A 14,475-nucleotide genomic window follows, 5' to 3' on the forward strand; every position below is an offset into this window, starting at 1 on the left:
TTTTTTTTTAAAGATTTTTTATTTATTTATTTGAGAGAGAGAGAATGAGAGACAGCACATGAGAGGGGGGAGGGTCAGAGGGAGAAGCAGACTCCCCGCCGAGCAGGGAGCCCGATGTGGGACTCGATCCAGGGGCTCCAGGATCATGACCTGAGCCGAAGGCAGTCGCTTAACCAACTGAGCCACCCAGGCGCCCTAAATAAATAAAATCTTAAAAAAAAAAAAAAAAATGTAGTAATCTGAAGGGGCACCTGCACCCCAATGTTTATAGCAGCAATGTCCACAATAGCCAAACTACGGAAAGCACCAAGATGTCCATCAACAGATGTACGGATACAGAAGACGTGGTATATATCTACAATGGAATATTATGCAGCCATCAAAATAATGAAATCTTGCCATTTGCAATGACATGGATGGAACTAGAGAGTATTATGCTAAGCGAAATAAGTCAATCAGAGAAAGACAAGTATCGTATGATCTCACTGATACGAGGAATTTGAGAAACAAGACAGAGGATCATAGGGGAAGGGAGGAAAAATGAAACAAGATGAAACCAGAGAGGGAGACAAACTCTTAATCTCAGGAAACAAACTGAGGGTTGCTGGAGTGGTGGGGGGTGGAGGGATGCAGAGGCTGGGTGATGGACACTGGGGAGGGTATGTGCTATGGTGAGCGCTGTGAATTGTGTAAGACTGATGAATCACAGACCTGTACCTCTGAAACAAATAACACATTATATGTTTGAAAAAAAAAGAAGATAGTAGGAAGGGAAAAATGAAAGGGGGGAAATCGGAGGGGGAGATGAACCATGAGAGACTATGGACTCTGAGAAACAAACTGAAGGTTTTAGAGTGGAGGGGAGTGGGGGAATGGGTTAGCCCGGTGATGGGTATTAAGGAGGGCATGTATTGCATGGAGCACTAGGTGTTATACGCAAACAATGAATCCTGGAACACTACCAAAAAAAAAAAAAAAAAAATTATGGCTGCATTTTAAAACTTAGCATGCAACATAATTTCCAACCTACAGAAAAGTAGATAATGCTTTGGTGACCCATCCCTTATCCCCAACACCTAAATTTTAGTTTGGCACACTCATTTTGGCAAAAAAATGAGGCATTTTAAAGTAAGACACAGTATCTCACCCGTAACTATTTCAGTACAGTCCTCAAAATAGGTACTTCCCTTTACATATCCAATACTACTGTCCCACCTATCAATCAACAATAATTCTTTAGTAGCATTTAATATCCAGTCCTTACTCTAATTTCCTGATATGGTCTGAGACCAACCTTGATGTTCATCAATAAGGGACCAATTAAACTTTGCCACAGACAACTAATGGGAAACTGTGACGCTCATTAAAAAAGCAGATATACATATCGGATATGGGGCAGATGCCAAAAACACTGATTCAGTGTGTAGAATGTGCTGTCATTTGCATAAAAAGGGGGACATACAAGAATCTCCTAAGGACATCCGAAAACTACAGACGTCTTTGGATTACATGACTGTGTTCTTGTCCACACACAGCTGAGCTCTACTGACATGCCAGTGAGCACAACAGTGAACCGCTCCCCATGTTCTGAAGCAAGAACTGGTTTAGAAGCCGGGACACCGGGTCCAGTACTGGCTCCGCCGCGAACCAGCTCTACAACTGAGCTTGGATGGCACACAAACTCCTTCACTTACTCCCTTCTAAAACCTGCAGGGCAGGACAGTGGTAGGAAATGAATTCCAGTCTCTACATTTTACTTAACATCCATTATTCTTCTCATAATTACCAAAATAGTTAAGCTTATCTGGCAAACTTTAAAACAGAAAATGCAGGGCGCCTGGGTGGCTCAGTCGCTAAGCGTCTGCCTTCGGCTCGGGTCATGATCCCGGGGTCCTGGGATCGAGCCCCGCATCGGGCTCCCTGCTCGGCGGGAAGCCTGCTTCTCCCTTACCCACTCCCTCGGCTTGTGTTCCCTCTCTCACTGTCAAATAAATAAAATCTTAAAAAAAAAAAAAACGGAAAATGCATAGTGGGGGCAGGTGGGTGGTGGTCGTGCGTCTCCGCACACTTGCCTTTCCAATGAATGATCAGTTATTAAGAATCACACCAAAAACATCTTGAAGAAAGAGCTGAAACCTTGGCTTTGGGTGTTTTTTACAAAACATAACTCTTATTTGCCAACTGTGGCCAAAGAATGCATACTGTGAAGCTACTCCGGAATCACAGAAAAATAGCAGATTCAATGCCCATTGCAGGTTGGCATCTGCCTACAGAAAATTTCAGGAGTCATCTATGTAATGAAGATATAAATGTTAGAATGACAAATATTAATATCAAATGGTGAGGCTGTTTATTTTTGAGAATAATCAATTCTGTGAGTGATCTCATGAGGCTGGCAAGCCACCATGGTGTGGTTTACTTTTACATCGGGTTTACTTCTATTAAACAAAAATGGCAAATGGCAACATAATGCATTTATCATATCCAAACATAGAATAAAATGCAAAAATATAAAGAAATACTGGGAAACTAATGGTATAGAAGGGAACCGGAAAACTAGGGGAAGGGGTCAGAGACACACTTTTTACAATGTGAACTGACTAAATACGAAGAAAACGTATTTAAAAATTGCAAAGACGGGGCGCTTGGGTGGCTCAGTCGTTAAAGCATCTGCCTTCGGCTCAGGTCATGATCCCAGGGTCCTGAGATTGAGCCCCGCATCAGGCTCCCTGCTCAGCAGAAAGCCTGCTCCTCTCCTGCTCCCCCTGCTTGTACATGCACTCTGTCAAATAAATAAAATCTTTTTAAAAAATTGCAAAGAGGTGACAGAAAGCAAGGACTCGAGAAGTCAGCTGGGACCATGGAGAATATGACATCAGCAGGGGTGGAAGCTGAATCTGGAGAGGATAAAGAAAAGGGTTCAAAGAGGGCGCCTGGGTGGCTCAGTCGGTAAGCGTCTGCCTTCGGCTCAGGTCATGATCCCAGAGTTCTGGGATCGAGCCCCACATCGGGCTCCCTGCTCTGCTGGAAGCCTGCTTCCATCTCCCCATAGGTCAGATGGCTCTTGCCAGAACTTCCAGTTTCTCAAATGTAGAATATCAAGACTGAGAAATCTTCTGGTTTTTAACGGTTAAAAGGGAAGTTAAAATGTGTATAGGCCAGGGGTGCCTGGGTGGCTCAGTCGTTGGGCGTCTGCCTTCGGCTCAGGTCATGATCCCGGGGTCCTGGGATCGAGTCCCACATCAGGCTCCTTGCTCAGCGGGGAGCCTGTTTCTCCCTCTGCCACTCCCTGCCACTCTGCCTACTTGTGATTCCTCTCTCTCTCTCTCTGTGGCAAATGAATAAATAAAATCTTAAAAAAAAAAAAGTGTGTATAGGCCAGACATATCCCATAGACTGCCAGTCTGCAACCTCAGAGGTAAATCAGAGAGTTCCTGAGACAGAAGGAGGAAGAGAGAAGAGAGGAATTCATACCTGATATTCTGAACTCAGTTAAAAGCAGGATTCAGTGTTACCTGGAAAGGATGAGGACGGTTCATGCCAGGAACTTAATGTATAGAGTCCCCAGAACAGCCACCAGAGAGTGCCTAGCAGCAATAGGACCTGGCTGAAAATGACTTACAATGAGCCAAGCTAGCCAAGTTCCCTAGTGAGGGGAGTTGGGAAAAGCAGACAAGAGGGAATTTATCTGTCAAATCTGTCACAGCACAACAGTTAAGAGCTCGGGGAGCCCAGGGTAAAAAGTGGCTGTATTGACAGGAATGTCCGTGGACTTGCTAAGGAATTCAATAAAGTCAAGAGAAGATCTAAGGTATTCTCAAACAGGCCAGCTGTATCTCAAAATTTGCAAAAAAAAAAAAAAAAAAAGAATGCCACTAGGCCTAATCCTATTCACAAAAGCTCATTCAAATACTAAAGTCCATGCACCACCTTTTAAGGCAAGGGAGCTGAAGCGTGCCCAGAAAACTAGGTATACAGTTCAAGAGAGCAGTCTGAGATGGGAAAATTGAAACAAAACTATGGAGGAGGTTCTATCAAGACCTAGCCTGTCAATGACATTAAGAGGGAAGGGGACACCTGGCTGGCTCAGTCGGTGGAGTGCGTGACTTTTTTTTTTTTTTTTTTTTAAGATTTTATTTATTTGACAGAGAGAAACACAGCGAGAGAGGGAACACAAGCAGGGGGAGTGGGAGAGGGAGAAGCAGGCTCCCCGCGGAGCAGGGAGCCAGATGCGGGGCTCGATCCCAGGACCCGGGGATCATGACCTGAGCCGAAGGCAGACGCTTTAACGACTGAGCCACCCAGGCACCCTGTGGAGTGCATGACTCTTGATCTCAGGGTTGTGAGTTCAAGCCCCACATTGGGCATACAGCTTATTTGGGGAGGGGGGGCAGGAAAAAGGAAAGGGTGATACTGCTGACACGGACCATATCCAAACATTAAACAAAACTACGTGCCACTCTGTGATACTTAAATGTCAAGACTGATAAGCACTTTCCTAATAATTTCATATACATTCTCTTTCTCCACAACTATAAACTACTCTCAAAAGGAAAATGGTAGCTCTACAGTGGACAAACCTCGTGGACATCAAGGGATCCAAGTTAACATTACCAACAACAGCGCCAACAGACATCACATGACCCCAGATGTGGCACCGAGAGGACACATTGCTTATGGAATGATGAAGAATCAGACAAATGCAAATTGAAGGACATCTTACAAAACAACTGGCCTGTCCTCTTTAAAAATGTCAAGGTAGGGGCGCCTGGGTGGCTCAGTCGTTGGGCGTCTGCCTTGGGCTCAGGTCATGATCCCAGGGTCCTGAGATCGAGCCCCGAATCGGGCTCCCTGCTCGGCGGGAAGCCTGCTTCTCCCTCTCCCACTCCCCCTGCTTGTGTTCCCTCTCTCGCTGTGCCTCTCTCTGTCAAATAAATAAATAAAATCTTTACAAAAAAATTAAAAAAATAAAAATAAAAATAAAAATGTCAAGGTAATGTAAAGCAAAGCAAAGCCGCGCACTACAGCCATGACAACAACATGTAACACAAAGATCCAGGATTTGGGGGCAGAAGGATATTGCTATGAAGGATATTACAATTATTAAAATTCCAAGGTATTCCACTTTTTTTTTTTTTTTTTAAGTAATCTCTATGGCCAACTTGGGGCTTGAACTCACAACCCTGAGATCAGGAGTCACATGCTCTACCAACTGAGCCAGGCAGGCGCCCCTACAGTTGTTAAAATTTAAACATGAATTCTCTATTAGATATTAAATTGTGTCAATGTTACATTTCCTGAGTGTGACAAACACAAAAAATGTGATTTTGTAAGAAAATATTCTTCTAAGGAGATACATGCTGAAGTGAGTAGAAGCAAAAAGTCCTATCATCTGCAACTTATTACTGATTAGCAAAAAATGTGTACATATAGAGTATTGTTAACCAAATATAGTAAAATGTTATAAGACTGTGAATCTAGGTAAAGGGTACACAAGGAGCTCACTGTACTAATCCTGTTAATTTTTCTGTAAGTTTGACTTCTTTTCATAAAAAGGAAAACAAAACCTAGTTCCTCTTACCACAGATTTGGTATCCGTGCTATGGGATAACTTGCAGTGTTCCACTAGTCCTTCTTGATCAAAGTTCTTCTCGGGACAGTAAGGGCAAGGAAAGGTGTAACGGTTTGGGACATTCCTGGAAGATGAAAGGCAGGAAAAAAAGAAGAAACCTCTCCGTGAGTACTTTTCCACACTTCAACCACTGTATCCTCCAAAAAAGGAGCAAAGTTCAATGTGTTATGACAGGGATTCTGACAATCACTTCAGAATGAGGTCAACTGTTGAAAATAACTTAACAGCAGAGCTATTACTTGAAGTGAGCAACAGAGTCCTCCATACTCTACCCCAAATACAAAAACTGTCATCAGGTGTAGCCAGATTAACAATTATACCTCCACTTTCCCAAACTCCTACAACTAAACCCTTGAACATGCAAAGTGTCCACTGTCTTCATAGCAAAAGATAACCTCTGCCCGAGGGAGTGTTTTGAGTCATTTACCTTGGCTGAAGGGAGGCATCCTTGGTGGTGGCCTTCACACCTTCCATGATGTAATTCTGGTACTTGGAACAGGTAGCCACGTGTGCCCGGATCTTGGATAGGAAGAACTTGGACAGGAAGAATCAGAGCCCATAAGTTAGTCAGGGCCGACATAGTCCCAAAGCAAGGTCAAGATGAAAACCAGATCTGTATCACCCTGGCAAACAATCTCACCAGACTCCTGGCTATGCTGACGGGGCTGAAGGCATGTTTGTTGCAGGGTTTTTGTTAATACCAAGGCTGATGTCTGACCTGACCAACCCAGGACGTCTGCTTCCACTCCAAGTAACTCTTCTAGAGGTTTGCTTTTATTCAAGTTATGCTCTCTGCTCACATACTTCAAACCAGGAAAGGTTTAAAAGTTTTCTACATGGCATTTAAACTAGTCTCCTCACAGCAAGCCAAGAACCACATTTCATTATGTGCAGCAGTAAAAAGTAATCATTTAAGTAAAAGAGAGAAAGACCAGTAATTCTAGTTAAAGTACAGGATGCCAGATTGTGATAAATGATCTTTAAAAAACCAGAAATCTGAGTTCTATTTCTCCTATAAAATCTAGTCTGCAAGATGGAAAGAGAAAGAAAACCTAGAGGAGAGTGCTTCATCGCAGGTGTTCTAAAAGGAAAGAAAAAGTTTAAAGAATGAAGAGGAGAGGTAAAAGGAAGATAAACATTTTTGGAGGTATAGGACACCCGGAAATATAATACAATACAATCACTAATCTTTAAAAATGAAGAAAAATCAGAAGTATACAGGGAAAAAAAAACCATAAACCCATCATGCATGCATAAAGATAAAGTAACGGGTAATTTCATTTCAATATCCCGAGTTTCGAAATTAAAGGAAACCACAATAAAAAAAAGAAAGCTTCATTATTTGAGCTCCAGCTTACCATAATGCTCCTTTCTGTCTTACCTCCAGCTAAAGAACTTGACTTCAAGCCGCCAACCAAAGAGCTCCCAATTAAAAGGGATGGGAAATAGCCCTATTCAGAATGATAACCACTTTGTACCCCTAGTGCTAAATCACTCTGAAAGGAAGAAGATAAGGTATATCCATTCTATGGCCATTGATACTAATGTGTTAAAGTAATGAAACTGACATGTTAGGCTGTGTAGTAAGTCATTAAGTGAAAAAATTTTTTCAAAATGAGAAAAAGCTCTAGAATTATAGTATGCTCCTATTTTATAGAATTCCTACATTTGTGTTTATAAAAACCTTACATCTGTGTTTGTCAAAGGGCAGAAAATGTTTTGCAGCCTTCTAAATTATATCACTTTTAAAAAGGTAATCTCTGGAGTGGGGAACAAGCCTACATTATTTTGTATGTTTGTACAGTCCAAAATTAACAAAGTCATGATTTCAAAACCTGTAAGGTTGTGTCTATCTCTTGGAAAATAAGACAACGGTATTTCTCCTTTATAATTATAATACATGGTGAAATAAATACACTTGATTCTAACATGATTATACAAAAGAGCATGGACGCATTTCAAATGTTAGGTATTGCTCTTATAATCACATAATTTCATAATGACCTTTATGTCATGATTCCTCCCGATCAAGTACTAAAAAGCTCAAATACTTTTTATATCCATTATGATATAGATTATATAACATTTCCCCTCAAACTCATGGCAGCAGGTAACTTTTTTGAGATGCTGATCTCATTTTATATTTAAAAAATTAAGAAATAGCATCCTATCATTATATTCTAGTGGAAATTATGCACAGTGCTTTGGAAAAGTGGCTCTTTTATAGGGAAAATACCGGGGTAACTGACTTCTATGGTTTTCAAAGCTACAATATGTAACACACTAAACCAACTCTTAAAAAAAAAACAAACACCAATACAGTCACTAAAATGAAACGGCACAGCCATTGCCACAGATAACTAGCATGCATACGTGCTGTTAGTCACCTAGTCATGCTCTAACTTGAGAAACAACGTGGCAACAGCTCTGCGTTTTACCCCCTCTCATCAGAGAAAGACATTGACTCTTCCATTTTACTTCCACATACATTTTTACGGCAGCCATGGCAAGAAGTCTCTGTGCTCTCAATCTGCCGCTCGAGCTCCGCGGCTCGGACGCCAGGTGCCAGAGCGCTGCGACACACCCCACAGACAGGCTTCTTCGGCTTCAGACATTCCTGCAGGCATGCAGAGCAAAAGCTAGAACAAGACATACAGAGAACCTGCGTCATGCATCGTGGAGACAAGACAACAAAAATGGATAAACTTTTAAAAAGACATCAATGAATAATGGATTATAAACATATTGCTCCCTATTCGTGATTCAAATACTGAGTCCTCCCAGGCCAGGGAGTGTCCTGCCAAGAACACGCAGGTCCACCAACAGAAACAAACACAAACTGTCATGACACATGGTGAAAGGTGTTGTGGCATAATCTGCAAACCTTAGCACCTGCCACTGAGGAATCTTGGTGGGGTTTCCTGAACCTCAGTTTCTCCTCTGTGAAATGGAGATGGTAGTAGCCACCTCTGAGATTACTGGGATGGAATACGTGTAGCAGACCCTCAGCAGACCACAAACAGGAGGTGCTATCCTTAGAGGTGAATATAAAGCTCTATGAGAAGACAAAGATAAGACCACCCAGCTGTGACCCAGTCTGGTAAGACTTCAAAGGCAGCATTCACGAAAGAGCCTTAAAAGAAAGAGCTCAGCTGGCAGAGGAATGTAAGAATATTCCAGGCACTTAGACTTAAAAATTCATGAGGCACCTAAGGAAATAAAAGTCTAACACCTTTCCTCATGAATGGTAGGAACCCAGATGTTTAAAGATATCAACAAGGCCAAGTCCGAGTTTTAGAAAAATAGCAGAGGTTATCATGAACAGAGTTGTTGGTTTTCAATTTTTTTTTTTTTAATGTGAGGGAAGACAGGAGCCTTGAAGTAGAAACCAAACAGATGGCTAAGGCAAGGAATTCTGAGGGCCTGAGGCCACAGAGAATTAACTCAGGAAATGATTCAGAGTGGAGTCAGCAGTACTTGGGAACTTACTGAATTTGGAAAAGGAAAGTCAAAGAAGGCCAAGTTTCTATCCTGAAACCTATGTAGGGAGTGATGCTGAGATACAGTACATAGTGAGAAAGAACAATAAGGCATGAAAACAGCCTGGCTATATACCCAACCTAACAGGTTTTTTGTTTTTTTTTTTTTAAAGATTTTATTTATTTGCGAGAGAGACAATGAGAGACAGAGCGCATGAGAGGGAGGAGGGTCAGAGGGAGAAGCAGACTCCCTGCTGAGCAGGGAGCCCGATGTGGGACTCAATCCCGGGACTCCAGGATCATGACCTGAGCCAAAGGCAGTCGCTTAACCAACTGAGCCACCCAGGCGCCCCCCAACCTGACAGGTTTAAGGTAAGATAACAAAACCTGCAAGGAAGAACTCAGGATATATAATCAAAGCTAACCTGTGCATGTGACAAATTTTTACCATCTCTAAGGATTTTCTTCCTCTTTGTCATAAAGCTAGATGTTAACTGCCACACAAAATAGACCAGGCTGAGAGAAAGTGAGGGGGCCTAGTGATTCACCACTGAGAGCATAGTGGAAAGCAAACAAAATCCCTATCTTCATGATGCTTATATTCCAAAGTGAAGAAAAACATAAATGTTAATTTCTGATAGTGATTAAGTATAGGAAGGAAATAAAACAGGCAGAGATCAGCTGAGGTGGATCATCCTGAGCTTCTTTAAGGAGGCAATATTTGAGCTAAGACCTAAAACTGTAAGGAGACAGCCACACAGACCTGGACACAAAGAGATGATATACCAAGTGCAAAGCGATTTCCCAAAAGCAGAAAGGGAGGCCTTTGGGACCATGATGGGTAGACCACTGGGAGAGGGTAAGTGATTAGGTTGGAGAGGTAGAGGGCCTGTGGGCATCATTTGTTTTAACTCTTCTCAAAGGCGGATCACAAGAGGAACCAAAGAGAGCAGAAGGTCCCAGAGAAACCAAGCCCCGCTGGTAGATAAAAGCAGCTTCAAGCCTTCAAGCACACACCAGGATACAGCTCATTGACCAAATGTTCACGAGTCACCTTGTGCCCGAGTCATGCCCAACATGCAAGCCTGCTTTTAAACAGTCCCTGTATCTTGGGCTTGCTTTCAGTTTCCCTTTCCTATTTCACAGGCCTTGATCTAGTTCAGCCTTCTAAGTGCTCCATCCTTTTTGTTACACTGCTATGTAAAAAGTCCCTTCTCTTGGGCTCCCAGCCACCTGCCTTTCTCTAGCTATATTCCGCTAAATTGGAGGGACACAGTCATTCAGGGCTTAAAATAAAATTTTATAAAAACTCAATGCCCCATGGGTGCCTGGGTGGCTCAGATGGTTAAGTGTCTGCCTTCGGCTCAGGTCATGATCCCAGGGTCCTGGGATCGAGTCCCGCATCGGGCTCCCTGCTCGGCAGGGAGCCTGCCTCTCTCTCTCTCTCTCTCTGTCTCTTATGAATAAATAAATAAAATCTTTAAAAAAAAAACAAAAACCAAAAACTCAATGCCCCACCCAGCCAAAGCTACAATGATGCTGGTTTCCAAGCATAAAAGCAAAAATCTGCCACTAACTAGGCTGAGCAAAAAAGCACTTGGCTGCAGCTAAGGGGGACTTGTGCTGCCCTCACAGAGGTGCATCCATCTGTCTTCAATCAGCATTGAACTGATGAACACGTGGAACTAGTATGGTGAGTACAGAAAAGAGCCAAGGTTTGAAACCCAGTACTTGACCTCTGACCTATGAAAGGTTCACCTGGCTCAAGGAAACCTCAACTTTTGCTGCTCTTCAGTTGGTAAATTGTGACTGGATCAAGCCTCTTTATAAATATTAACTGTGAGTGAAATCCAATGAATTAACCCAAAATCAGGTAAAGTAGTAAGGAGGGCTAATCCCAGGAAAAGACAACTCAATGAGAACACTATCCAGCCTCCACCACCAGACCTCTACCTCTCCTCTCTTAGGTCATCCATCCATTACCTGATCGTTCCCAAACACACCAGTTTGATCGCTATAATACCCTCCCACTGCACACTGAATTTTCACAATAGTTTGAACACTTGTTAGCCTAATTTATCATCAATTCATTGGATTGTAAACTTTGAGGGCAGAATCACCTTGTTTCTTACTGTGCCCCAAGAATCTGGCACATGGGTGGCTACAAATATTTTAGTGGGTTGAATATAAGACTGGAAGATGGATGTTCAGACACTGTGCTGGGCACTGGGGATACAGAGAGGGGCAACACAGATATGGTCACTGCCCTCATGATCCCTAAGTTTGGCGCTCTGAAAGGAAGAAGGAAGCGCCAGGAGTGAAGCAGGGAAGTAATTTAAGTAGGGATGGTGATAAGGGCAGTAAATTAATTTGGGGTAGCTATCAGGGGAGGTGCAGATGGGGCAGGAAGAGTTCCAGGCTAACTGAACTGCAAGTGGGAACAGCCCAAAGCTAGAAAGAACTTAAGAGTACCTGAAGAAGCTAAGAGCAGTCAGTGTGGCTGGGGAGCCCTTGCCAGGTGCCAAATTATTCTCTGGGCTGGCAAGGAGACACCTGCAGTTCATCTGGGAAGAGTGAGACAATGCTGAGTCTGCCCTATGTGAGCCTCAGTCTCCTCACCTGCAAAACAGCTGTCAACCCTCTTCCCCTGCAGTACTGCTATAGGAATAAGAATACCTGTGAGGCCCAGCACGTGCCTGTCGTGTCTACTCTCCATAAAGGTGTCCTAAAACCAATGTCAAGATGATGCCCAAGAGAAGCACTGAGGGAGACCACTGAGGAAAAGCTAACCCCCAGCAGCAAGAAGTAGCCACATTTTCTACAGTTCTTTCAAATTAGCTGTTTGTGTGTCTAATGAAGCAAGGGTTAGATTCAAATCCCGCCAACCTCAACTTACATTGCACCTACCCCAGCCCAGGGTCTGTACTGGTCATTTTCACACCCATCTCCTTTAGTCGTCATAACCAGCGTATTAGCAACATGCAGGCCCTGGAGGCTTAATTTCAAAGAAAATGCAGCAAACCACGTACACAAGTAGGAATGCTAACAAGCGCTATCTGCAACTCCCAACCCCTTTCATAGTTAATGGCAGACTGGTGAGATCTTATTATCAAGACTTCCCTTTTGTTCTTTTAGTTAGTTCAGCGTTTTTCCAACTTCAGTGCACATTCGAATTACTTGGTAGAGCTGGGTACATGACGCCATACGTACCATACTTCAGGAGCAATGCAGACTATTCAAGGAAAACCGTGGCTATCCAGGGTCCAAAGGCCGATTTTATTTTTTTAAGTAAACTCTACGCCCAACGTGGGGCTCAAACTGACGACCCCAGGATCAAGAGTCACATGCTCTACCGAATGAACCAGCCAGGCGCCCCACCAAGGGCCGACTTGAGACCCTTCCTAATCCGCAGCAGGGTGCGACTCCACTCTCCCGGGTGAGGAGCCTGACAGGCCGCCTGGAATACAGTAGGCGCTCAACAGACGGCGGGATACTTAGAAGTGAGTAGGGCGGAGAAGAGCGCCCCGCCGACTTCCACCGGCCTTCAGGAGCCCCGGAGGGCCCCGGGAAGAGGGCCCTTTAGCCCGGTCCTCGCGCTTCCGCCCCAGACTCTCCCCGCCCGGGCCGCACCCCTCCCAATCAGGTTTCCCCCCCCGACCAGACCCCGGCTCGCCACTTACACGTGACCGCAGGGCACTTGAACCGGCTTCTCGTACACCTCTAAACACACGGGACACGTGAAGCGGCCCAACGGGTCGGCCTCCGCTGCGGGCCCAGCCAGCTGCGAACCACCCTCACGGTCCTGCTGTTGCGCCGCCATCTTGCTGCCGCGCAGAGCAGCGCAACGGCGGCCGAGAAGGAGGAGCCCGGGGGGGCGGGGCCGAGGTAGCGGGCTAGCGCGCGCGCTCGGGGCGGGGCTTGAGGCCAGCCAGGGCGGGGCAAGGACGCGACCCTGGGCCGTGAGGGGCACTCAGGGCGTGGCTTGTGGAAAGGGCACGTGGACGGTGTGGGGCTTGTGGGTGGGCCACGCCTCCTGTCCCCCTCTCTTCTTTCCCCCCCCCCCCGCCGCCCCTAACGGATGGGAGGGAGGGTGAGGCCGAGGGAAATCTGGAAAATGTGGAAGTCAGATCCAGACACCTACAGAACTGGAACAGGCTTTGTGTTTCAGCCACTGTTTCCTCAATTTAAATCATTACTATTACGTAATATTTCATCCCAAATAGAGTTGCCTTTTGTTTAAACTTACGCAAACAAGTTTCATTAAAAAAAATTTCGTTTTAGGCAAACAAATTTTAAAGGGAGATCTATCGGGCGCCTGGGTGGCTCAGTTGGTTAAACAACGGCCTTCGACTCAGGTCATGATCCTGGAGTCCCGAGATCGAGTCCCACATCGGGCTCCCTGCTCAGCGAGAAGCCTGCTTCTCCCTCTGACCCTCCCGCCTCTCATGTACTCTCTCATTCTCGCTCTCTCAAATAATAAAATCTTAAAAAAAAAATAAAATAAAGGGAGATCTATCACTCCCTGAGCTATGAACAGAAAATAATCACTTATTAGGAAAAAAAAAATCGCTCTTTTCTAAGAGCACTGTAAAAATACAGTGGAAACAAGACAGCGTTATTAATTCATGCCGGATACTCTTGACACTGAAAAGGGAGATTAGCCATTACTAGAGGTGTTGAAGACCGGCTATTGGCCACAAAGGAGCCAGCCTAGTGAAAGCAGAAGTGGGAGGCTGGTGTCCCTCGGTGAGTCACCATGCTTCAGTGCCGTGTTCACTTGCCTCCTGGCCATGGGTCCCAACTACCGCACTGTAGAGATGGGGAAGCTGAGGCTTCCCGATGTAGTCTAAACTTCAGTCTCACAAGAAGGCCCCCTGACCTGGAGCCCAAATGTTTGGAATGCCAACTTTCTCCACTTTCTACTGCACCAAATTTGGCTCTTGTGGACAGCCCATTTAACAAAAGATACATCTTGTTAAAAGGCAGGCTCTGCTAACAATTCTAACCAGGTGTTCTTGACCAGGAAAATCAATGATTAAGCTTCCATCCTGAAAGGCCACAGAGGCCTCACAGTATGGAGTCTACACAGGACAAATAAATCCTGTTAACCAGGTTAATTGAATGCAGGAGGATTGTATTTAGCTATCCATGTGGGCATCTTTTCACCAATAAATAACTTGGCATGTATATTCAGCAGCTCAAGGGGTATACACTTGATCGTTTTTTTCCCATTCCTATGGCAAGTACTCATGCGTCTGATCTCTTCCCAGCCAAATATGCCCTGTCTCCCCTCCAGGGATGGGGTTGCCTTGGCAGGGGCAGAGGTGTGCCATAGGTATTTATAAGACTTTGTGTTAGCCTTGT

General features: G+C 44.5%; 1 protein-coding gene across 1 annotated transcript in view; it reads right to left on the reverse strand.

Annotated features, from left to right (window-relative positions):
• Positions 1 to 12,960, reverse strand: part of RNF114 (ring finger protein 114) — an 18,443-nt gene extending 5,483 nt beyond the window's left edge. Inside the window, exons 1-4 of the mRNA XM_081832603.1 lie at positions 12,792 to 12,960; positions 8,121 to 8,271; positions 6,060 to 6,166; positions 5,582 to 5,696 (exon numbers count right to left, since the gene is read on the reverse strand). Coding sequence (XP_081688729.1) covers positions 5,582 to 5,696; positions 6,060 to 6,166; positions 8,121 to 8,271; positions 12,792 to 12,931 — 513 coding nt within the window. The 5' untranslated portion in view covers positions 12,932 to 12,960. The remainder of the gene's footprint in view (positions 1 to 5,581; positions 5,697 to 6,059; positions 6,167 to 8,120; positions 8,272 to 12,791) is intronic.
• Between the last annotated feature and the right edge of the window lie 1,515 nt (positions 12,961 to 14,475).

Source organism: Leptonychotes weddellii, chromosome 10, assembly GCF_054177405.1.
Source record: "Leptonychotes weddellii isolate Sample4059 chromosome 10, ASM5417740v2, whole genome shotgun sequence".
Taxonomy (NCBI): domain Eukaryota; kingdom Metazoa; phylum Chordata; class Mammalia; order Carnivora; family Phocidae; genus Leptonychotes; species Leptonychotes weddellii.